The sequence below is a fragment of the Haliotis rufescens genome, unplaced genomic scaffold (assembly GCF_023055435.1).
Source record: "Haliotis rufescens isolate VD_foot unplaced genomic scaffold, xgHalRufe1.0.p SCAF_4, whole genome shotgun sequence".
In the NCBI taxonomy this organism is placed as follows: Eukaryota; Metazoa; Mollusca; class Gastropoda; order Lepetellida; family Haliotidae; genus Haliotis; species Haliotis rufescens.
The window spans coordinates 17,253,341-17,279,835 of record NW_025964112.1 but is presented as its reverse complement, the minus strand read 5'-3'; the positions used below and the strand labels follow the sequence as shown (position 1 = coordinate 17,279,835).

The 26,495-nt window shown below is 39.7% G+C and overlaps 2 protein-coding genes across 6 annotated transcripts in view; both read right to left on the bottom strand.

Annotated features, from left to right (window-relative positions):
- LOC124149220 (serine/threonine-protein kinase ULK4-like) overlaps positions 1-6,758 on the bottom strand; it is a 54,090-nt gene extending 47,332 nt beyond the window's left edge. For 4 of the 5 annotated variants that reach the window (XM_048381724.1, XM_048381727.1, XM_048381726.1 and 1 more), the window contains exons 1-4: positions 6,618-6,758; positions 3,238-3,379; positions 1,492-1,731; positions 273-432 (exon numbers count right to left, since the gene is read on the bottom strand). In XM_048381724.1, coding sequence (XP_048237681.1) covers positions 273-432; positions 1,492-1,731; positions 3,238-3,375 — 538 coding nt within the window. In that variant the 5' untranslated portion in view covers positions 3,376-3,379; positions 6,618-6,758. Of the gene's footprint in view, positions 1-272; positions 433-1,491; positions 1,732-3,237; positions 3,380-5,837; positions 5,884-6,617 lie in introns of all 5 variants that reach the window. The other variant, XM_048381725.1, reaches the window with a different exon arrangement.
- A 3,233-nt stretch (positions 6,759-9,991) lies between these two features.
- LOC124149219 (nucleolar protein 58-like) lies at positions 9,992-26,146 on the bottom strand. Its single transcript, XM_046520662.2, has 15 exons — positions 26,032-26,146; positions 25,018-25,094; positions 24,363-24,415; positions 23,418-23,542; positions 20,404-20,540; positions 19,912-19,976; positions 19,030-19,164; positions 18,460-18,605; positions 17,946-18,072; positions 16,113-16,276; positions 15,775-15,909; positions 14,564-14,625; positions 14,142-14,269; positions 13,385-13,474; positions 9,992-11,965 (listed from the first exon to the last, which is right to left on the bottom strand). Exons 1-15 carry the CDS (start codon positions 26,074-26,076, stop codon positions 11,886-11,888), a joined length of 1,569 nt encoding a protein of 522 aa, XP_046376618.2. The 5' UTR covers positions 26,077-26,146; the 3' UTR covers positions 9,992-11,885.
- Positions 26,147-26,495: the final 349 nt, after the last annotated feature.

Below are 26,495 nucleotides of genomic sequence, written 5' to 3'. Positions count from 1 at the left end.
GGGATATGATGACAGGCATCACCCTGACTAGCCTGACCACCCGATCCCGTTAGTCGCCTCTTACAACAAGCATAGTCGCCTTTTATGGCAAGCATGGGTTGCTGAAGACCAATTCTAACCCAGTTCTTCAAGGGTATCACAGAAGTGGAATCAGGTGAATTTCAAATCTGCCGAAATTGTAACCAGTTTGAAAATCATAATTCTTAATCATGTTAATTATCAGTTAATAAAATCGCAGAATCACTTTGGCATCTGAAACCATGGCTACTCACCAGTTGTCTTGATTTTCTTCAAATCATCTTCAAAAGTCTCCGAGTTCCACTGCTCGCCGGCATCGGAGAACTTAAGGAACAGTTCATGAAGGTTCTCACCCTCGATCTTGGACAGTCCAAAGTCAGCATACTTTAGGATCCCAGACGTGTCCAGCAGGATCTGTGGAGACACACACAGTGAGGTGGGTTAAAAAATGCATTGTTTAGCAATATTTCAGCCACTAACAGAACTGAACATACTTCTAACAGCGTTAGAAATTGGCACTAGTCCTGTAGTCCTTGACAAACTGCCCAATAGTTAAAGTATCATAAGGACTAGTAGAAATTTTCCATTTTTAATGGTTTTACTATATGTAATCATTATAAGGACTAGAGGACTAAAACTGTTAGTTTCTACTGCTACTTCTAATCACATTAACATGTTGCAATCTGATTTATTCTGTACCGTATATGACCGCGGATAAGCCGACCCCGTAGATAAGCCGAGGTGTTAATTTGACCATTGAAATACGAAAGAAAATGATATGACCCGCAGATAAGCCGAATCAGGAATTGAAAGACAAAAAACACTGCGAAGTCGGACTGAAAGACATGTGCCGGTACTCGCAGATATTAAAAAATATAAGATGAAAAACGTTGTAATTATATTGAAAAAGTCATTATTATTTCGAATAAAGATTTAACAAACCAGTCATCCACTTTCATAATGTGGGAAGCTGTTTCTCGTGGGTTTTTTAATCTCATAATGATCGTTATATGTTGCCATCAACAACCAAGCGCCATTTTGTGAGTCGGTGTATATAGAATTATGGACCCGTGAGAAAATATATCAGCTGGAGCGAAGACTCGCAGTTTGAATTCAGCATCGTAAGCATGGCGTCATATACGGTAGGTTGCAGGTGTAGGTGGCAATAAAAACATGAAATTGTCCCCTGAAATCTCAAAGATTTACAACATACCAATATATATTGATAAACATATAAAAATGAGAAGCAAAATCATAACCTTAACACATGGCTGAAATAAATGATATCAGCTCTCAGAAAAACACATGTGTAAACTGTTGTGGGAAGGTAGCCTATATCATTCGGGCGTGAAAAAAAATGTTGTCTGAAATCAGTGCTTTTGCTGATGACAGGGTGCCCAAAAACCCAGCAAATAAATTGTTATTATTTCAGCCGAAGCCAATACATCAGACACAGGCATGAGACAAAAATACCTTTGATGGTCGGAGATCATGAAAGAGAATTCCCAGAGAGTGAATGTAGTGCAGCCCGATGACGAGGTGGACGCCAAATGTGCGGACAGAGCTCTCGGGGAGGTTGCCATCCTGTACAATGAGTGTCTTTAGACTGCCCCCTGTACACAGCTCCACAACCAGCCACAGGTGGTTGCAAGTCTCATACCACTCGTAGAACTTGACAACATGCTCATGGTTAATGTCATGGGTCATACGAACCTGGAAAATACATAGGTAGTTAGGGATGACAAAGTGCATGAAACAACTACTTCATTTCTACAGTAATGCAACAGGAATTTGTGAAAGTGAAATTTATTTCCGGTTGAATAGTATTGAGACTGAAAATCAACTGATGAAAGTGATAGAGTGAATATGGTTCTCTGCTATTTTCAGCAACATCTCATTGGGATGGGGACATCGAGAATTGAGAATTCTTCTTATGTGAGGAATGTAATGCAAGTGTTTGGTGTGATGATGAAATTAATACACACAAAAGTCCCCTGCTCTGGCAAAAATAACTCAGTCTCGATAAGTATCTCTTAGATAAGCATGAAAACTTTCATTCATGTAACTTCAGTAGTTTCCGAGAAAACTTGTCCCTACTGCACATACTACACTCAGAGTTGAAAAGCATGGAGCATTGGCCATAACTCTGTACAAAATGAATTTAAGACACCAATTTTCGAAACAATGACAAGTAATATCATTTCACTTCTCCAACTTAAATAGTTTTTGAGAAAATTAGTCCATTTCAGCAATAGAAATTAGCACTAGTCCTGTAGTCCTTGCAAAAGTGCCCAATAGTTAAGGAATCATAAGGACTAGTAGACATTTGCCATTTTTAAGGGTTTTGCTATCTGTTATCATTATAATGACTAGTGGACTAAAAATGTTAGTTTCTACCCCTGCATTTGAGAAGTGAAAGGACAGACAGATGGACAGCCAAACTCTGTTTCCATATCCCCCGCACCACTTCATGGGGTCAGTGGATCAGTGTGCACTTGATTTTCATTTTCAGCCAATGTCATTTAAATCCGACCTTAGTTCTCACTACCGCTAAACAAAGATCTGAGGACATCCCAGTAGAGGTCACGTCAGAACGACCTTTCATCAGACCAATCAGAGCGTCACTTACCAGATCATGAAAGTGACAGTCCGAATGTGATTTCTGATCATGCATTTTCATTAACTTTAACACAGGGTGATCCGAACGATAGTTACGGGTTTAACGATTGAATCCATACAATCTAGTCCATCTATTAGTGATTCCAGAATGTTCTTTTGTTCGAGTTTCAAATTTTTAATCGAGAATTTGTCAAAATATGTTTCGAAGTGTTGTCACCAATTTGAAAATAGTGCCGTAAAGCACGAGAAAGCTGCCTTCTGATTGGTCATTCCATCGGTCAGTCAAAGTTCGCGCAAGGTCGGTCTGTCGTGACCCGTAATGGGATGTCCTCAGATCTTTGTTTAGCGGTAGTGAGAACTAAGATCTGATTTAGATAAGATTGATTTTCAGCTCCCAACAGTGTGATGAGCTAAATGCTAACCACTTGGCTACCCTTCTGGCCCTCTGGATGAGGACCTTCATCACAACTTTACTCAACTCAAGATACATCATAAACTTGATGTGTGAGCACTCTCAGAAGCATCTGTATTTTTTTAGCAGTTTAAATTGACATTGACATGAATTTCAGAAATACATTGCACAGTACAAAAAAGACAAACCGTATTCGTAACTTCGGCCCTTTTACATTTATCAATACAATGTATTGCAACAAAGTTGATGGTGCCTTTGCGTCGTCCTTTGTAAATAACGGAGTGGTCTCCCTTTCCAAGTTCCTCATACAGGACAAAGTTTTCCATGCTTCTGCAATAAAACAAACGATGTACACTATGTGAACAATCCTGCATATGGTACTTAAGCAAATTATTATTGAACTTAAACAGGTATTTATTTCTGATCATGTAAAATACAAACAGAATGGATTTTCTACTCTGGTCTATGGTCCAATGCACAAGTAATTTGACAGCTTCTGCTTATAATTTGAATACAAATGCACTGTATTAAGTGCATCCTCCATCAGTGTACTGTATGTCCATTCTATTATGATAAATACCCTGGACCCATTTAACACCATAGCCTTGTTTTCAATCTAGTTGGACGGACACAAGCTCATGAATACCCCACTCAGACAGAGTATACGGACTCCGAGCTGACCAGTCCTTGTTTTCGCCCCTTAATGCCCAGTCACACTGAGTGCCTGTCAGGGTAACAACAAGTGCCATCTTTTAACGTCTATTGGTATGACGCGACCGGGGATTGAGCTCCCGAACTTCTGCTCTCCGAGCATACTGTCTACCACTAGACCACGGAGGCAGTCCCTCCGGAATACAACTGAACATGCTAAAAGTTTATTTATAACAGTTTTGTGTATGGACTGAGTGTATAGAGAACTCACAATTTTTAATGTTAATCTGTATGGAAATCATGTTCAGAAGAGTTGTTTAGACTGGTTGTTGATTGAAGCTAATAAGAAAAAGTAATTCTGTGATAAGGGATATGGTGATGTCTCTATGGTTTTGAACGTGGTGATGTCTCTGTGGTGGTGAATGTGGTGATGTCTATGGTAGTGAAAGTGATGATGTCTCTATGATAGTGAAAGTGATGATGTCTCTATGGTAGTGAATGTGGTGATGTCTCTATGGTAGTGAAAGTTATGATGTATATATGGTAGTGAAAGTGATGATGTCTCTATGGTAGTGAACATGGTGACGTCTATGGTAGTGAACATGGTGATGTCTCTATGGTAGTGAAAGTGGTAATGTCTCTATGGTAGTGAACATGGTGATGTTTCTATGGTAGTGAACATGGTGATGTCTATGGTAGTGAAAGTGATGATGTCTCTATGGTTGTAAACATGGTGATGTCTATGGGTAGTGAACGTGGTGATGTCTCTATGGTAGTGAAACTGGTAATGTCTCTATAGTAGTGAACATGGTGATGTCTCTATGGTAGTGAACGTGGTGATGTCTATGGTAGTGAAAGTGATGATGTCTCTATGGTAGTGAATGTGGTGATGTCTCTATGGTAGTGATGTGATGTCTCTATAGTAGTGAAAGTGGTGATGTCTCTATGGTAGTGAATGTGGTGATGTCTATGGTAGTGAAAGTGGTGATGTCTCTATGGTAGTGAAAGTGGTGATGTCTCTATGGTAGTGAAAGCGGTGATGTCTCTATGGTAGTGTAAGTGGTGATGTCTCTATGGTAGTGAAAGCGGTGATGTCTCTATGGTAGTGAATGTGATGTCTCCATGGTAGTGAACGTGGTGATGTCTCTATGGTAGTGAATGTGGTGATATCTCTATATGGTAGTGAACGTGGTGATGTATCTTTGGTTACGAAAGTGGTGATGTCTCTATGGTAGTGAACGTGGTGATGTCTCTATGGTAGTGAATGTGGTGATGTCTCTATGGTAGTGAACGTGGTGATGTATCTGTGGTAGTGAAAGTGATGATGTCTCTATGGTAGTGAAAGTGGTGATATCTCTGATATAGATCTGATTTTAATGAGATTGGATTATGACAGCGGGTCTTAAAGCATGTTTAACTTTCAGAAGAAACTGCTGGGAACCTAATATCGTTGGTTCAAATCCCTAACAAACATGACAAAGATTCATGGCTTGTCAGCACAAACTCATGCTTGTGGGTTTCACCAAAGTGGAAAACATCAGAGACCTGTTTCACTTCAGGCGGGTGTATGTAAATTCATAACCCAAATTAATTTTTACCCCTAGAAATAGACAATGCAAAAAGCAATGAATTACTGATAATATTATCTTATATAAACAAATATTTAGAAATAAAAAATAGGGTTAAGCAGGGTTAGAAACTTACAGTTTTCGTCCACTAGTCCTTATAATGATAACATATAGCAAAATCCTTGAAAAGGGCAAATGTCTACTGGTCCTTATGATACCTTTACCATTGGGCAGTTTGGCAAGGACTATAGGACAAGTGCCAATTAACGCTGGGTAAGAAGTTTATTATTTTTAGTTTCAAATCTTTCTAGGGGGAAAATTTCATTTGGGTTACGACATTACCGCAACCCCTTCAGGCTATCCCCCAGAAGCGGTGTTAAGCCCAACTCCCTCACTTCTTAATAACAGGGTGATGGGGTAGCCTTGTGGATAAAGCATTCACTCCTCCCACCAAAGACCTGGGTTTGATTCCCCACATGGGCACAATATGTGAAGCCCATTTCTGGTGTCCCCCATTGTGATATTGCTGGAATATTGCTAAAAGCGGCGTAAAAACCATACACACTCACTCTTAATATCTATTTCACGTAGGTACCCTAGTCTGTCAGACTGACGCTGAAACAGAAATAACCAATATAGCCCATGCAAGTCTATAATATTTGGCAAATCCAGATTAATGCAATGTAGAGAGCATCAGAGGTCCTCCTTATTATATTTCATAACCATAATACAACAACTGTTTTTATCTGTAAAACATGTTCATTTCAGAGACAAGAAGTTTTTTCTAACAGGTACCAAAGTATTGACACATCTCAGTTCTAATAATATTTAAGCATGTCATAAGTGTGTGATAGCTGAGAATAAATGTAAGCCTTCCGTTTACCAATATTGATTATATCTTGTCTGTGGAACCCTTTAAAATTTGCAAAAATATGAACAATTAATTTACTAGTATTCAGGTCCAATTAGAACAAAGATTGTCTCAGCGATAAGACTATCGTGAGTCTATGTTCAGCTGATGGGAGTTACGTTCGTCGTTCCGCTCTGATCTCTTTCAGTGTTTGTGAAAGTCGGGGCAGAGACAATCAGCTATAATTGATACCGGTAGTTGATGCTAACACAACCAACAAATACTTCTGAGTTACGGACAAGACGATGTAGGGCCATTGCGTAAATATACACAGACTGATTGTGTATTTAGAACTGTCAACTGCACACGAGCAGAAGATCTAAAAGTGAACAAGCCTTTTGCCGGACATATCGACAATCGAACAGTTTTTGTTTCTAATGGTACATTTTTCGTTCACTGAACATGTTGCAATTAATGAATTATAGAGAAATGTACGTACTTATAAGTTTATGTCATTGCCAGTTGCAAGTTTCTGACATGTCCTTAATTTCGTTGAACATGTGAGTTTTTCATCTTGTTGCTTCTAAGATTGCTTCGAGTCGAGACAGACATGCAACTATGTATACAGCTTTGTAAGATAGGTTGCCATTGGCTGGAACTGCGATTATTGACCAATCAAATTGTCTGATAAATAATTGAAACCGCCTGTCGGCAATCAAACGCACTAAAATGGTAACTCTTAATGCAGGTGCTTTACTGATAGAAGTTACGTAAAATATTCCCGTCAGCGTGCGTACATGAACAACCAAACGGAATGCAAATTATCAGTGTCTGTATGATGTAAGGTAAGTGTTGGGCAATACAGTTTTCTTTGGAACACATTACCTAACTTTCATTCGACGAGTATTGAAATGAGAATCATGAAGATTGGTCCCAGAATGCTTTTAAATTAATGAACGTTCAGCCGGTTACTTTTTTGAGACTTCAGTTGCTCATATTGGTAATAAACCTTTGTAGGAATTCCGGGACAAAACAGCCCCCAAGTTGTCAGCTATTTTAACATGCCCGGAGCACAACATAGGGAACAATAATATCTATAACAATGCACCATCTGAACATATGAAGTTGACTGCTTTGCTCTGCTGTAGACCAACATCACGGACACCATTAGCTCGCATATATTAGAGTAAAACAAAGCCATCAAATATGTTCAAAGACGTGCGAATTTGTTGCAAGAGGCGACTATGCTTGTAAGAGGCGACTAACGGGATCGGGTGATCAGGCTCGCTGACTTTGTTTGATGCATGTGTTGGTCCGATGGTCGGCCAGAAAAGTGTTTTTTTTGGAGTACATCAGACGGCTCAGCTATAGGTATTATCTGTAAATTTATCTTCATACATTTCTTGTCTTTATTTGTTGCTATTGTACCTCCGTATGCAAAAGATCTTCTCATGTTACATAACCCACTCGAATTTGCGTTAACCTTATGAATAGTAAATCTTGATAATCTTACAACATATTTTGAAACATTTTGTTGTTGTTGTTTAACGCCGCACTCAGCAATATTTCTGCTATATGACGACTGTCTGTAAATAATCGAGTCTGGACCAGACAATCCAGTGATTGACATCATGAGCATCGATCCACCCAAATGGGATACGATGACATGCATCAACCAAGGCAGCGAGTGTGACCACCCGATCCCGTAAGTCGCCTCTTGAGACAAGCATAGTCGGCCTTTACGGCAAGCATGGTTTGCTGAAGAACTACAAACAGGAAACTAAATGATAGGTTGATACCGTTTGTCGTCATGTATAAAAACAACCAATGACCCTGTTTTAATGACACCTTCAGTCATTGTACGTCTTGATGATTAGCCCTGTCTGCTATGTCGAAGGACATAGTTGCAGTCGGTAGGACTTGGGAAAATCGTGATAAGAATATTTTCAATTGATGGAAAAAGACAGTAATATGTAATCTGGTATCGGGTGATCTCGTCTTTTCAGATTCCGCTTGTATAATATGTTGATTTGATTTGTTACACTTCTAGTGACAGTCATGCATACACTTTACGTTTCGTATTTCATAAGTATTTAAGGACAGGTCGTATATCGAAATTTTGAATGGTTTGTGACGAGTTGTTATGGAATATGACGATGAAAACTGAAAATCAAGGTTTGTTTGTATTGTTTCTGTACTTGGCCATTTCAACAAATTCAACTACACTACGACCATGGCAGCGGTAGGAACTATCATTTTTAGTCTACTAGTCCCCGAAATAACATGTACAGCAAAACCCTTTAAAATGGTAAATTTTCACTTGTAAATTCGCCCGGTGTTTGTCGTCATCACCCCACTTGGGGAATCCGGGAAGGAATTGTTCCTAAGCAACCTATGCTTTTCGTATGAGACTTCATGGGTCGGGTGGTCCGACTCGGCGACTTGCAAGTCACCTTGCCTCGAGGGCGTTGAACACAGCTCACAATATCAGACACTCTCGATCATTTACAGGCCGCAGTCAGGTAGCCGTGAACCTCTGAAGATCTGCGTTAGAATAGGCCTTCAGCGACCATGCTTGTCGTAAGAGGCGACTAACGGGATCGGGTGGTCAGGTTCGCGGACTTGGTTGAAGCATGTTATCGTATCGTCCAAGAGTATTGCACTTTTATAGCAACGCGCATCTGCTTGTACTGGTCCGGTCTAATGCCGATTCAGTGGTGCTAGCTCACTGAGATACCATGCCGCAGTTTAACACAAACACCCGACCAGTACTTGTTTTGGCCCCCTTAAACGTAAGCGCCAAGCAGGGCAACACCTACCATCTTTTTACGTCTTCTGCTCTACCACAAGACAGGGGAGGCGGTCAGAATAGTTAAGGACCGCACTGAGGATCCTGGCTGCTTGCAGAACACCATTATCATTGGTTCTTGGGTTTGTCTGTGCCAAATAAGACCTACGGACTGGTGATGTTGAAATATTGCTATGGATGAATGAAAACTGAAAAAAACCCTGAACCTCAGCTTGTAGTCTTCAAACCCTTTCTGTGAAGACTGTTTTTCTTTATAAAAAGATTGTCAAATAATGCGGGGGAAACCCCCAAATTCATACAATTTGCAGACGTCTACCATGGGATCACTGGAGTGATCTCCGCCGTCATATAGCTGGAATATTGCTGAGTGCAGCGTTAAACAACAAACCAACCAACCCTGCTCAATAATCCTGGCAGCCAAGCTCCTCAAAGCGCGTTCACAGCTCTCTATACCATCACTGCCACCAGTCAAAGCTCCCCACTGTGATGGGTGGCCATAAACATGCTTGCTGTTGGAACTTCCAACAGACTGGCCATTCTGTTTACAAACATGTGATGACTGCCGTGATGCCGAATACTCTTACCCCAGCTTAATGATTTTATTTTTTTCTCAATTTGAATTTCTATTTCATTTCAACCATCATGTAACTGGTATAGTAAGAATGTTAAGGGGAATGTTGGGTGATTTTCGAACCAATCTGATTAAACAAACACAAAATGGTAAATTCATCTGGAAAATCTGGTCAGTCCTAAACCCTTTCAAAATTCACCATGCTGGCATTCCCAAACAAAAATATAAACGTAACTACATTTGGGGTTAGAGGGCAAATTTCAAGATTCCTGTAACGGCCACTTCCACACTGAGGGCAGCAATGTTGCCGAGATTGTAATGAAAGTGTTACAGGCTAGGAAGGAGGTGCGGAGTAGCAGCAAAAGGGAGACAAGTCTGCAGCAACTTGATCCACGAGATCTTGCCTCCAGAAAAGCTATCTTACAAAATTAGTTCTTGTCTATCAATATATGCTGAAAGGCCAGTCTTGGAAGGTAAATGAAAATACAACACACACGTTTGATATTTTTACTGTTCTCATGTATGAAATATGACAAATATAAAGCCTTGATGACCCCACCACACACGAAGGCCGGCACTCTGTAGCAGTCAGGATGTATATTCATGCAGAAACCAGCGTAGAACTCAAATGTCTTAATAGGTTGGGAAATGGAAAATATTTACAGAATTTGAAAGTTATGGGCGTGTATTTACAATGAGTTTTTCTGATATATTGGTATGTAAAGCCTAGGTGAAGTTCTTAAGTCAGAAGTTGTAACCAAGGTTACCAAACAGAGGAATACAGGACAAGATTGATGCCATGGGCAACACATTATCAAGGGTTGAAGGATTGAAATGACATTTCTGAAGTGGACTACAAGTCCAAACAGATCAACACTTTCTAACACAGTGACTTGGAATGCTAACTCTTTCCTCAGGTACAATTAAATACCTCTGCTGTACGGTAGTACCTCTGCAGTCATGAATGAATGATATGGAATCGACTTAAGTAAAATCTATTTCACATGATTGACAAACCGTCAAGCATTCAAAAACAACTTGGAACCATTTTCACAAATTCATAGCTTCTAATGTCAACAAATCATTAATAAAATCTGCATTTTTACTAAACAGTAACATAACACTTGCTTACCTCAATAAAAAGATCATACTAAAATAAGTTGATGAACTAAAATTGCAACCTTTAACAGGGATGTAAAACAGCTTCAACAGCTTCAAAAACTTGTGTATACTCTACAAACTTGAAATAAAGGTATGAAATATATGTCCAGTTGACTCAAGGTTCATTATTTACAAGGAATAAATGCATATTACTGGTGATACCTGTCACTGTTCTCAAATATCATAGGTCAAGTGCACACATCCCGCACTATCGCATAGATGGGCCTTGGCTTCCTATGTCTGAAAGCATTAACCCAGCATTGGAAATGCCTGCCTGCCCATTTGTCCAAGAAGGGCTGTTTTTGTCTTGGGCAGTCAACTTTTAGAGAATGCACACCACGTTGGCCGTGCTGACTTTTTCAGCCATAATGTAAATATGAATAAACATTCGTATAAAATTTGGACTGCCAACTTTCTAACAGGGCAGATAACTTTGAGTTGCCAGTCCGGATAGATTTTGAGTGAATATTCAACACTGATTATCCTTCAATAAAGTAGTGTCATTTCAGCAACAACAAATAGTAACAAATACTACAGCTTATTTCATCTCGTACCATTCCTAAATTTCCACTTCTCACTACACATCTTCAAAAGAAAGACAACAAACTGACATGACATTAACTTGCCCTCCACAACATGTAACTTCTTGAATAAGAGAACAGGTAACATTCCTAAGCTAAAGTATATAGAGGTTGAGAAAAGAATAACTTCAGCAAGCATATATACCACAAACATTTGCCATGGACCATACCCTTGACTTATGACGACTATTTTGGTCCTTGGCAAATGTTGAGTGGTATATCTGCTGGCTGATATTATTCATTTCTCAACCACCATATATTGCCAAGGACCACACCTTCGACTAAAGACGACTATTTTGGTCTTTAGCAAATGTTGAGTGGTATACATTGCCATGATAAAGCTACTGGAACATCTGTGACACTTGACCTCTTAAAATCTTCACAAATTCGGCAAACACTTCTTTAATGCCCAACAGAAAATGTGATATCCACCTTCAATAATAATGCACTGAAGCTGATGATCTCCATACCCGGTTAACGTCCATGTGTTGGCAGACAGTTTCTCTCCCTGTACATGGATTCAACGCATGTACATGATGAGGTACTACCAGCTCTCCAGGTGCCATGTGTTGACAGCACTATGCACACAGCCAGGATCAGTTCATTCAGAAAAAGTACAAGAGTTTACATTTACAGATCACAGAACTAATCACTGTCTGATTCTTTAGCTTTCTTCTTCTTTTTCTTCTTCTTTTTCTCTGAAGCAACATCTCCATTGGGTGAACCTGTAACAACATAACCTGTTGTAGAAAACATCTTAAACTTGCTTCAAACAAGAGCAGTTATAGGGGTACAGTAAACTACGGTTATAACAAACTCAAATGGGCCATTTAGTTTAGCATTGTTTAATTTGTAAAAACCAAAGTTCGTTATAAGCATATATAGAGCAAATGGCCAGGACCACAAAAACAGTTCATTATATCCATGATACAAACATAGTTTGCTGTAGAGTTAGACAACTTATGGGACTCAGCAAAAATGCTCATGTGTCGCTTAATCATCTGAAATTTGAAATAATGACAAGGAATATGCTGTGCCTCAGAGGTAGTGACGAAGTTGACTATCTCATCAAGTTGTCAGTACGTATCAACAATACATCATTGGCACAAGGAAAACTTCATATACTATATTTACACATTGTGTCAACATGATCTGAATAACATAAAACTCCACACAATTTTTTATAGTAGTCTCAAACACTCAATTAGATCAGTGAATAAAAACATTTAAAGTCAGGTGACTCCAACAAGTTTAATGCCACACTTGGCAATACTACAGCTACATAACGACGAGCAGTCAATATTCACGTCTGGACCAGCCCTACCCAATGATTGATATTGTGTGCAATGTCCCAAGCTCCCTGGGTATGATGACACAAAGATTTAAGTAGTTTTATCTATGATGGAACTGTTGAAATAAATCCACACGTGGTCATTCTTTTCTGGAGATTTCAAACCCACATTGCACAAAGTTGATAATGTAAAGAGTGAGTTTACAGATTAATACTTCCTAACTCACTCTAACCTAAAAACAAAGTGAAGTGAAAATGAGGCAAAAATGCATTTCAAGGAATCCCCATAAGGCTGAAGCAATCAATTACAATTCTAAGCATATATCCAGATCGCCACAGTTGCAACAGAAAACAGGCATGCATTTGAAGTTTCTATCATTATTTTACAACCCATACTTCAGAAATGCTTGTTTACACAGTTCACAAACAAGCACCTGCTACCCTGACCTCTCATCACATTGAAGTGTCCTCAGTGTATATAGGTCCACTACTTTCATGTAATATAATCACTGAGGTCTGGACCTTAGGGAGGTGGGCATAATACAAATCGACCTATGCATTGGACTACCTCTTCACATTTTGATAACTTCATAGTCAAGTTGGTCGCGAATAGTTTCGCTTTGAGATCACAGTAACAGTTGCAAATTCATGAAATTCATAATTTCAATTCGGCATGTCAGATATGTAAACTTTGCCAGTATTTTTCCAAACGTATTGTGATATGTATTAAATAGTATTTCAAAATGCAGTATACCTGTAATACAGCCACCTGTTAGATCACCATAACAAATTCAGCGGTGCTTATTGACATCTTGAACAAACCGCCCGACAATGGTCGACGCTGTTAACTCACCCAAAGCTTCCTGGCTGACATCTGCGTCTTCATGCTTCTTCTTCTTCTTCTTTTTCTTCTTCTTCTCCGATTCCTCCGCACTGCTTGACCCTGAAACACCCATGCATGTGTTGAGCATACATTACATATCCATGTAATGAACACTTAAATGAATATTTCAAACCAAAACATGATTCATGCACTCATAATGAGTGAGTGAGTATGGTTTAACGCCATATTCCAGCAATTTCATGGCGGGGGACACCAGAAATGGGCTTCACACATTGTACCCATGTTGGGAATTTTACCCGGGTCTTCGGCGTGACGAGCAAACGCTTTAACCACTAGGCTATCTGACCGCCCCTGCGCACATATTGAAAACAGCAGAACACTGATCAAAGTTCCTAATTTCCCCACAAGTATAGTTGTGAACTGCATCAAAACCGCTAACAAGATAAATTATCAGTCATTGTTTTGCCTAGTTCATTTTCTAGATGTCGACAGCAGATAAATTCCACCAAAACATTAAAGTCGTCCCATTTGACAGGTAAAAAACACCAAAACTTTTGGATCATTTCATCATATGAGATTCCCAAGGAATATGCTGTGCCTCAGAGGTAGTGACGAAGTTGACTATCTCATCAAGTTGTCAGTAAGTATCAATAATACATCATTGGCACAAACAACATTTCAAGGAAAACTTTATAAGCTGTCATTACAAAACCTATTTCTGAAAACAACTGAGTTCCGTGTAAATATCCACCAATAAACCACTGACCATTTTCGGCAGGTTCTTGTTTTATCTGTTTTGGCGTGAGAGGTTCCTCCTCTTGCTCGTCAAACTTCCTCTTCTTAGCAACCCTGGGCAATGTGGAGTCGTCACCAACATTGTACATTTTGACTTCACTGCAAGCAAACAAGATTTGATTAATTGACAAGTGGGTTCATATTAAATTTGCTTGGTCCACTTACACTGTGTTACACACATCATTCCTCATAACAGACACATTTGACACCACTATACAACAAACTATATTTCAAGATTGTTTCATGCGATAATCCTAATCATGCTTTAATAATATAGCAAATCGTAGATAGTGACAGAACAGGCTTTTACAACTAACATTAGTACTGCTGGTCAATCTGGACAATCTGTTTTACATGACGACACCCGAAGAACGGTGATGATTTGACTGTTACCTTTTGTTCTCGTACTTCTCAGCCTTGAACTTGGCTTTGCCTGTTCCACTGATTCTCCTGGCCTGGAAACAAACATGATCAATCAGTGTGAGTTGGGTCAAATGTTGCTTTGAACAGTTGTGTTATTTAGGTTGAACGCTTAATGTGGGAGGAAAAATATCTGTTCTGCGATACTAACACACTGATAACCAGTATATTCACCCTGCTATGCTATATACCCAGTTTAGCCACCCTGCTGTGGTTATATAACCACTTTAGCCACCCTGCTATACTATCATAACCAGTTTATCCAACCTGCTACGCTTCATAACCAGTATCTTCAAGCCATGCTATAACCAGTATTTCCACCATGCTACACCATAACCAGTATCTCCACCATGCTACACCATAACCAGTATCTCCACCACACTATGCTATAACCAGTATCTCCACATGCTATGCTATAACCAGTATCTCCTCCTTGCTACACTATATAACCAGTATCTCCCCCACGCTATGCTATAACCAGTATCTCCCCCACGCTATGCTATAACCAGTATCTCCACCTCGCTATGCTATAACCAGTATCTCCACCTCGCTATGCTATAACCAGTATCTCCCCCACGCTATGCTATAACCCGTATCTCCCCCACGCTATGCTATAACCAGTATCTCCACCTCGCTATGCTATAACCAGTATCTCCACCACGCTATGCTATAACCCGTATCTCCCCCACGCTATGCTATAACCAGTATCTCCACCTCGCTATGCTATAACCAGTATCTCCACCACGCTATGCTATAACCAGTGTCTCACCCTCGCTATACTATAACCAGTATCTCCACCACACTATGCTATAACCAGTTTCTCCACCACGCTTTGCTATAACCAGTATCCCCCCTCACCCGCTACACAATATAACCAGTATCTCCCCCACACAATGCTATAACCAGTTTCTCCACCACGCTATGCTATAACCAGTATCTCCCCAACGCCATGCTATAAAACCAGTATCTCCACCACACTATGCTATAACCAGTTTCTCACCACGCTTTGCTATAACCAGTATCCCCCCTCACCCGCTACACAATATAACCAGTATCTCCCCCACACAATGCTATAACCAATATCTCCCCCATGCTACACTATATAATCAGTATCTCCACCATGCTACACTATATAACCAGTATCTCCACCATGCCATGCTATAACCAGAATCTCCAGCACTCACACTTCCTTCCTCCAGTGCCCTCATCCTCTGCTCCAGCTTTGCTCTGTGATCCAAGCCCAGCTCAACATTCGTCTCCTCACCCAGCGCATCCACTCGGATGGCCAGAGCCGCCTTGGCAGCCAGCATTCGAGACATCTACAAAACCAGTGCAACATGTGATGTCTGTGGCAAATTTATGATCAGGTATAACACATGGACATAAAATCTTTGTAAACTCTACTATGCATGACGGGTAGATTAAGAATACTTAAGTTGTTCAAATTTTAGATCCAGTTTTAGTCTTGCAATGGTTGAATTGCGAGATTGAAATACATTCAACTCTAGGTTCATTCTCTTACTTTTCCTTTATTCTTTGGAGTTGCCTGGCCGATGAGTGATGCATGATAGATGAGACCATATTTGGGCGTATCGTGTTTGGTCTTGAGGGCTCTGAACAAAGCCTTCTCGGCGCCCAGGATCTGTACTGTGGAGGACGGATGCTTCGCCAAGTTGAGCAAAGAACCTACAGACAGGATGACATTTACATAACACATCATTCTGACAGTAAAATCTTGACTGTAGCCCCCTTACAGTGTCAACAGTCACTATATTCAGCATTGTCATAATACATCTGCAGTGCATGTTTTACACGGATATTTTCCAGGTGAAGCCTCACAGCCCGTAAATAATTAAGCCTGTCTCCAGCAAACCAATGTTTAATAGCATAGCATGACACAATCAGACAAGTCACACATTGCAAACCACCCAATCCCCAGCCAGGTCACATTGCAAACCACCCAATCCCCAGCCAGGTCACATTGCAAACCACCCAATCCCCTGCCAGGTCACATTGCAAACCACCAAATCCCCAGCCAGGTCACATTGCAAACCACCCAATCCCCAGCCAGGTCACATTGCAAAACCACCCAATCCTGAGCCAGGTCACACATGGAAAACCACCCAATCCCCACCCAAGTCACATTGGAAACCACCCAATCCCAAGGGTCACACATTGAAAACCACCCAATCCCCAGTCAGGTCACATTGAAAACCACCCAATCCCCTGCCAGGTCACACATGGAAAACCACCCAATCCCCAGTCAGGTCACATTGCAAACAACCCAATCCTCAGCCAGGCCACATTGAAAACCACCCAATCCTGAGCCAGGTCACACATGGAAAACCACCCAATCCCCACCCAAGTCACATTGGAAACCACCCAATCCCAAGGGTCACACATTGAAAACCACCCAATCCCCAGTCAGGTCACATTGAAAACAACCCAATCCCCAGCCAGGTCACACATTGAAAACCACCCAATCCCGAGCCAGGTCACACACTGAAAATCACCCAATCCCAGAGCCAGGTCACATTGAAACCCACCCTTTTTCCAGCCAGGTCAGACCCGTGAAGATTCCGGGGTAGAATAGGTCTTCAGCAACCCATGCTTGCCGTAAAAGGTGACTATGCTTGTCATAAAAGGCGACTAGCAGGGTCAGGTGGTCAGGCTCGTTGATTTGGTTGATGCGTGTCATCGATCCCAATTCCATGGATCGATGCTCATGATATTAATCACTGGATTGTCTGGACCCGATTATTTACAGACCGCCGTCATAAAGCTGTAATATTGCTGAGTTTGGCGTTAAACAACAAACAAACTAAATCCAGCCAGGTCAAACATTTTTCTTAATTCTGCTTAAAAATGCTGTTTGAGGAGACTTCTAATATCATATGTATTTGTATGTGTGCTACTACAAGTGTGTAGCATGTTGCACAAACAGCGATACATATTTCAAATGAACAGCAGGGCGTTGAGCCTTTTTCACTCACTGCAGTAGTTTTTTATGTATGTGCGATGTGATTCAATCAGTTAATAGATATCCATACAGAAATGCTAGTACACAAGTTAAAAAGGCTACATAGGGTAATTAAAGCAGTGCATTACTGTTTGGGTTTTTTTCTTCAAATTTTGTATGCATGTTTGTATGCAAGTAACTCAAAATAAATGGGTAATGGAGAGTTATTTTGCGTACTTTACCCAAATATGCAGATTATCATGATTATAGGGAGCTCTGTGCCTATCATTTTTTCTATAACCAATATAGGGCAGGGTGGGGTTTGTGTGTTTCTTAAGTCGGACATTATCCATACACACATGTACATTTAACACATGCTACATATACACCAATTACCTGCGTGGGCTATAAGCCTTGCTCCAACCAGCTCCCCCACCAGAACTGTCAGGTTTGGGGCCACCGCCACCATTCTGTTCTTGAGGTAGTCGTACAGCTGGGTCCTATACTCAGTGATTTCTAATATCTGCAACATGCACACAAACATATCTCAGGTGAGTGGGCACTTATTTAAGCTTGTGAGCCTTGTACATCAAACAAGTGAGCAAATGTTTTAACACAAACCCACAAATACCTATCTGATAAATGAAGATATGAAGCTATCATTTACTATTAATCAAAGAGTAAATGATAAGCTGTAGTTTGACACCAGTCACACATTTCCTTTGTATAACAATGGGCACAATAACAAGTGCCTATTAGACGGCTCTTGGGACAAGTACAAGGTACTGGGAACTATTCTGCCCCAGAATCTCATGATGGCAGTCTTAATAGAACAATAATGGCAACATTTACTTTAGAAGAAAATCAGTCCCAAAGTACTTGTGGTTACAAATGTAATTCTCTCATGTACCTGATCGCACAGGTATCCTACATTCAACAAATCCTCCTCCGATATCTCAGTTCCCATTGATATCTCTGCGGCATCCTTCACTTCCTGTTCGACATCTTCAGGTAATATAGCCGACATATCGCAGGAGACAGCATTAGTTCTATCACCTGACGAAAGGGCAAAAGTCATCTCTAGAGCGAACAGGAACATCTAAGCCTCAAAACTATTAGGAACGCATATTTTCTATAAATAACACTTTCTACCCCTGCATGAAACTTTGTGACTACCTTCACATAAAACGCTGTTCACAGAATGATTACTTTAGGATAGCACAATAATAGTTTCAAAAAGATGAAAACTCATGTCTAGGAAACCAAACGTTCTACAGACGTTTCAAATTACTAACAATGCAAGTAATTTTCCTGTCCCAAATAATAAGAACATTTGTTTTTTAAACATTTCCTAAACATAGTGAAAACCAAAAGCTACTTCCGAACAGCAACCACTTTAGTTAGTGTCATGAGCATATTTTAAACTTGAGGACTAATCCTTCTTGGTAATTTAGCACACAAACTTTAGGGTCCTCCTTACCTATTTGTTTGATTACTTTAGCAAATGCGACATTGTCAGTGACAATCTTGCTAAGTTCAGGGAAATGCCAGCCATACCACTCTCGGCACCTCATGATGTAGTTGTTGAGCTCCTTGTCCAAGTCATCCAGCAGGGCTGCAAATCACACAGCAGATTGGAAACACGCTGACTAGGCCTTTTCAGAAGTTTTACATATTCCACAAACTCATTTACCACTGCAGCATTTTAATAGAAACTTTAGAGTGAGTGAGTGAGTGAGTGAGTGAGTGAGTGAGTGAGTTGGGTTTAACGCCGCTTTTAACAGTATTCCAGTTATATCACGGTGTGTCAGCTTAATGTGGGAGGAAAGCCCGAAGTGATGCAGGTCTCATATGTTCACCACTTCGGTGAAACCCACGAGCACGGGTATGGTGCTGACAAACCTAGAAACATAATCGGGGCGAACCAGGGTTCAAACCCACAATCATAGGTTTCTGGCTTGCCCAAGGTACGCAACTCTGCACAGCGAATCGCGGCTGGGCCACCGTGCCACCCGTGCCCCAAGAAACATTAGAGAACAAGACTAGTAAACAATGACACTGTGTCATAGATTAATAGCCTTGTTCTTGTTAGTGTAACACTAACAGCACAAAAATGGCTACTGTTAATCTTATTGAGTTATTGTCAAGTGCGGTGTTAAACAAGAAACAGAGAAGACTGAACATGCTCAAGATTGTCTTCAGCTTGTCGCAGCAACAGCAGTATTTTCATCTTACTGCTTAAACACTATTAAGAAATTTATCATAATTCATAGAATTTTAAAAATTGTTGAACCTATTCGTGAGAAAGGTGACGAAGTCCCCCAATTACATCTTCACCCTCAGGTGTCGTCGAGATACTTACATATAGCCTGGACAATCATGGTATCCACTTTGTCAGGGCTGAACTTCAACTTGTAGCGGGACAGGCTGAAAATTAAAATGATTGTGCAATAACTCAACTTGCTTACACAAAAAGTTTTAAAGTGGTCATACTTCGATGTTACAAAATGCAGGCTCTACCAAATTATGTCTTAACAAGATTCCAACAAGAGTCACTGTCACAGAAACATCACTCAACCCAAACACAAGTGGTACAACTTCCAAGTACTAACTCTTAACAATCACTTTATTTGATATTCAACATATATGACCAATACTTCTTTTCATTTAGTTAGGGGCTCTATATCAAACATTATCTGATAACGTTACGTACTTTTCACTAGTTAAGACTAACCTAAGATTAAATCTGAAAGACGAGATTTGTCTAACTTTGCCAAATGCAATGATAAAGGACAAGGACGTGGCTATTCAAACACAACAAGAGTCTTTTAAATGGGAATTAGTCGATGGGTACCTGTGGGCGAGACCGAGGGCCATGGCTGACATCTCCTTCTCTGGCAACCCTGTGATGAGGCTGTCCATCTGTGACCGGATACCTCGCATGAGCTCCTGAATGTTGGAGTTTGTCACACACTGAACGTCAAACTTGTCCTGGAACACAAATATCATTGACAATCTCTCTGGATAGGAGAGTGAGCAGGTCATTTGGGCTTAACATTTCAATGGATTTTTTGCTTCGCCTGTTGGTTGACACCAGTCAATGTTCCATGACATGTATGACGGCAACCTGTAAAGCTCCTGGACCTGAGCATCCAGTGATTGCGGTGACTAATCATCCAAACTATCAGGGGGGGGGGGATGGATTTCAGACACCTTACCAGTCTGTCATACAGACCCGGAAACAAATATATCCAATACAGCCCATAGAAGTCAATAATATTAATAGTTGTCAAGTCTAGATCACTGCATTGAAGAGAGTCTCTGAGCTGCTTTTTAGCATATTACATTATGTTAATTTAACAAATGTTTTCTTCTGCAAAATATTTTATTTTAGAGACTACATGTTAGCCTTACACCTCATTTGTATCCCTATGAGGTGTTTTTTGCGATAGTGTGCACATCCCAAATGTTTCTAATTCTAGATCCCTTTCTGAATTGTTACATTCCATGACATGGTGTTTAAAGCCGCGTGTGAACTTCATAATATCTGTGGCTTCAATATTTCAGACATCTCCTGCGATTATAACCACAAGCATAGGTAGCAGAGGAACTATTCTAACCCAGAGTACTTGCTATATTTAAGTTATATTAAGGAATGTTCTCATATTCATTATCCCTAACTCTTATTTATCAGCATACATATTGCATGTATCTAGGAGATAGATATGCATTGAACTTTGCCTGGCCATTGTGTTAATGACTGAATTTCTGAAATGATTGTTTTCGAGTCACCATTGCACAAACAAGCACCTGCTACCCTGACCTCTCATCACATTGAAGTGTCCTCAGTGTATATAGGTCCACTACTTTCATGTAATATAATCACTGAGGTCAGGATGCAGTATCCTTGATTATCCAGCATAAAGCATGTCCATTCTGTTATGATAAAGACCATGACACATTCACCACCAAGTTCAAGTGACAGAATATCCCGCTCGTGAGCTTGAACCCCCAAACCAATCAATATGACAACAATTAATGAATGACTGGCCCAGGCAGTAAGACATGGACAGATCCCATGGTTAGAATACTTGTATAGCTGTGTTCCTTTTACTTGCTGTTTTAACACCCTTAGCCTTAGGTCATCAGCCTTTTGCTTCTACATTCCAATTATAACAAGAGTTTGCCAATAACGTGGCTATAACCCCCGCCCCTGTTGCATAATTTATGACATAATTTATGACATAATTAAATCTAAACAAAACCTTTTTTAACCAAGGTGGAACTTGTCATGGAAATCATAAAAAAAGAAGAGTTTGGAACCTAAGTCCATCTTGTTGCCATGGAAGCGTAAAAAATAAAAATTTCTATGTAGCAAAAGGCACCAGTTCAGCATGTACCTGACAAACCTACAAAGTTTCATGAAAAAATATTGAACGGTTTCTGAGTTATGCTCCGGAAACTTTGTTGGGCGGGGGATAATTACAAACGATGCAAAAGGTTTATTTCCGCTGTGTGCACTTGGTTAAAAGATTTGACTGTCCTAAGTCATAACAGCCAATGATTGACACCAATTTGAAAATGTATCTGGACAAAGTTTTGAATGCATTTGTGCACAGGTGTGTACTGTAATATCAATTCATTAATTAAGAACTTGTATGCAGATCAGAACCTAGGATGAAAACCAGGTATAATCTGCGATTCAAAAAAGATTAGCAAATAGAAAACTAGCTTTTCTTAAAGAGTTAGGCAAAACATTCATTATAAAGGATAAATATTTTCAAAGCTAATGAAGTAATATTGTAGACACAAAGATCTTCACACTTTGTATAATACAGTTGGTTGGTTGGTTTGTTGTTTAACGCCGCACTCAGCAATATTCCAGCTATCTGACAGCTCACTGTAAATAATTAAATCTGGACCAGACAATCCAGTGATCAATTTCATGAGCCTGACCACCAGATCCCGTTAGTCGCCTTTTATGACAAGCATAGTCACCTTTTACGGCAAGCATGGGTTGCTGAAGACCTATTCTACCCCGGAATCTTCACGGGTTGTATAATACAGAATAATGTGAAATCGCACTGTACAGTTGATGAGAGAACTCACTGATGTTAAGGCTATTGATAAAACAGAAACTCTGAAAGAAATTATCCAAATTGGTAGCATCTACACATAGCATGCATCTAGAAGACTGTTTCCAGTCACCATTGCATAAACAAGCACCTGCTACCCGGACCTCTCATCACATAGAAGTGTCCTCAGTGTACATAGGTCCACTACTTTCATGTAATATAATCACTGAGGTCAGGATGAATCCTTAATCATCCAGCACAATGCATGTCCATTCTAATTGGATAAAGACCGTGGACCCATTCACCACCAAGTGAAAGTGACAGAATATCTCATGAGGTAGTAGATCTTTATCCCAATACTGAACCCAAAAGCAAGGCTTTGCAGTTCACAACCCAGAAGTGAAAATCAGATATAATCTGTGATTCAAAGATTAGCAAATAGAAACCAAACTGTTCTCAAAATAATAGTTAAACATAAAATGGCTGCAGCTGTCTTGTCTGTAGCTCACCTGGATATGTAGTCAACAGATTACAATGTCAACAAAGACAGACACTTAAAAGTTGCAGTCAACTTTAATATTTAAATATCCTACGTAAATACTGAGGACTAGAGACTAACACTAAAATTTATTGACAAAGACAGGTGGACACCTTTCAATGACACAAGCTTGCATGGAGAGCTGGACATTTAATCTTTGAATAATTGTGATAACAAGAGAGCCCAGGATTTTGCAAATATTTGGTCTTATGTCCGAACTATACTCATCACCCTTCTATATCCTGACTTGCCTACCTTGATGACATTTCCCAGTTTGGCATCGGCTACAGCCAGCTCCTCCTGAATGTCTTGGGCGACCATCTTCTTCATCATCTTCTTCAGGGTCTTGCTCATCTTCCCCTCGATTGCAGCTGTTGCAGCTGAACACAGAAAGAACAAAGTCAACAAATGCAGAGGTGCAATCAATCCAATTTACTGTTTTTGCAGACTCAATATATCAAGAATGATGAAGATCCTCCTCTGTCACTATTCATTATACAATCAAATGAACCATTACCATTCCCTCACACATGAGACATAACAGCTATGACAAAAAGCCATCTGTATTTTAAAACTAATCTTAATTTCATGACAAATGTCAGATGTTGCAAGCTACAAGGCCCATGACCATGACAGTAAAGGAGCAGTTCAAAATTTGATGTCAGATACAAACATTACTTTGGGGGTGGTGAGTAAACAATATTAACTCGTCTGAAAGTTTTCCATCTTATAAAAATCAACTTTTCAGATTTTTCATAGTTCAGCACAATGAACAACAGCTTGAATAGTCATATTCTTACTCCCATAATAAACAAAATCGTAGGTAAAACAATAAAATTAAAGAAACATGCCAGTTCAATGTGTTCAAAATCCTTTTGTTCTACATGTTGGGTGCTTTTCTTTCTGAAAATGTCTGAGAATGTCAACATTTGTACAACTGGGCTGTGTTTTTCTTCTGCTTCTTTTGGGGGATATGATGGGTGTATGCCTCAAAGGTTAACAAAAGAAGTTTTTAACAGGCACAAGAACTGCTCCCTGACATAATAACAGAAACTGCAAGACTACACTGCAACACTGTAATATACTAATGTCTACTAATGTTTTCATTCTATTTATTACATACCTGGCCAGTGCCTTAACGTGTTTAACCCAAGCACAAAGATTTAAGAACAATAAATTGATCAACATTAATCCACCAACCTGCTAATGCTTCTGTCATGTCCTTGAACTTTTGAAAATGCTTCAATTTGACTCTGCAAGTAAGCAAATCAGGTTTTAAACCATTCCTCATTCAATAAGCATAAATGTTTCAATTATTGGGATTGACTCTGCAAGTAAGCAAATCAGGTTTTAAACCATTCCTCATTCAATAAGCATAAATGTTTAAATTATTGGGAGACCTCTCCATTATTTATTGGGATGGTTAACTGTTGGAAACAGATTCTGTTGATGTTCACAGAAATTAGACTGGTGTTTGGAAAGTAATGAGTAGAACAGAACTTCAATAATATGACATATTAGCTCCATGTGTTTGGAAAGTACAGAGTTATGCTGGTATTTTTACCACTTCAATCAAACCCACAATCATAGTTATGGTGCTGACAAACCTTGAATCAGAGCAAACTGGGATTCAAATCCACAATCATAGGTTTCTGGCATGCCTAGGGATGCAACACTGCACAACAAATTGTGTCTTAGATGACAGGGCCACCCATGCCAAAGTAGAGAATCTCTGCAGTGCCACACAGCTTAAAATAAATATGAAGCAGTCGCCTCTTATGGCAAACATTGGTGACCTATTCTAACCCAGATCTGCACTGATTTTATTCATAAAGGTTGTAATGAAACTACTCACACTTTACTTGCTGCCTCTGGACTACTAAAATCTTCAAATAGGTTATCTGCTTTCGATAATTTCTTTTCATTTAGTAGCTGCAAGATAAACATGATAAAATGGTTTCACACAAGATAAATAAAATAGACAAGATAAGAAATGATGAATGTGATAGTTGGTTTAATGCTGATAGCAAACTTTGCAAAATGCATGATGAACATGCCCATCAAAGCAGACCAAAAGGAAATTACTGAATTAGTATTTCAAACAATATAGTATTGTTTGTTGTTACATTTAAAACACAAAATGGTGGTAAGCGAGTTGTGTTTAACAGAGTTTTCTGCCATTTCTTAGCAATATCATGGGCTGATAGGGTTACTCTTGATCTATATACAATCGAAATGTACCCTGGGTACCCAATCGCCCCTGAAGGTGATAGAAGCTCCCACCCTTACACATATTCCTTATAAGCCAATCATTTATATCTTGGCCTATGAACCCATTAACCATTTAAACAGCAATGTGAAAGGGGTTTGCATTATAATGAATAATCTTAGGGTTATGGTTGTTGGGATTTACATCACTGCTTAAACAACATTTGGAAAGGGTAGCTGTATCCGATATTATTAATAAAACATTTGTCTGTGTCAACGATATCAATCTTGCAAGCCCTGAATGATCATGGCATAATAATTGGACGCGTCCATATTCAGCTGATGCATTGCATATATTGAGCACGAAGGAAGTCAAGTTTAAGTGGAACAAAAAGGCAGAAAGGCTACGTCATGCTGGTTTTAAGAAATGACAACACGGGTAGAATGTTGCAAACATGAATTCTATTTTGATTCTTCATGAACTTCATGACGCGTGTGATGTGTTTTCGAATCACTCCGACCACGTGTCGAGAAGCAGCATCTTATTTTATCAACCTGATATTTACATCACTAAAAACTGCAACACGTGCAAATGACACTTTCTGGAACAATGACAACGATGACATAATAAACACATATTTCTATTTTGCACATTATATACCTTAAACATGGCGTAACCCGCCGGTGTTTCAAATAACACCAACATCTTCGCTGATCTACTTGCAAAATTTACCACGAGGTTTTAATACGTTTTCTGCGCATGCGTCAAGCGTTACATGGAAAAGTTCTCAAAAATAAAACGAAAATGGCACATTTCACCACAACTTTAATCAAAAGGATGAACCGCCATCATTACTTTCAACATTTCAGCATATTTCTATCAACTCCTGAACATTCCATGCAAGTTCTGATTTTAGCAAAAACATTATCTTCATTTGACTATGGAAAAAAGAGCTCAGTTGTATAGTTGTACAGATTGTACAGGTGTGGCGGTCTAAGTGACAGAAATGAGGCATTTGAGTGGAATATAGGAGTACTGATATCTGTAACTGATTACAAATAGTATGGACAATCACCGTCTTTGATACAACTGTGGCGAATACTGGCGATGTTTGTTTGATAACT

Coding starts and splice junctions, on each gene's coding strand:
- LOC124149219 (XM_046520662.2), bottom strand. CDS start 26,076: ATGTTGGTGTTATTTGAAACACCGGCGGGTTACGCCATGTTTAAG. Junction 25,095..26,031: donor CGGGTTACGCCATGTTTAAG/GTATATAATGTG, acceptor TTTATCTTGCAG/CTACTAAATGAAAAGAAATT. Junction 20,541..23,417: donor AACTGGGAAATGTCATCAAG/GTAGGCAAGTCA, acceptor TTTGTGTTCCAG/GACAAGTTTGACGTTCAGTG.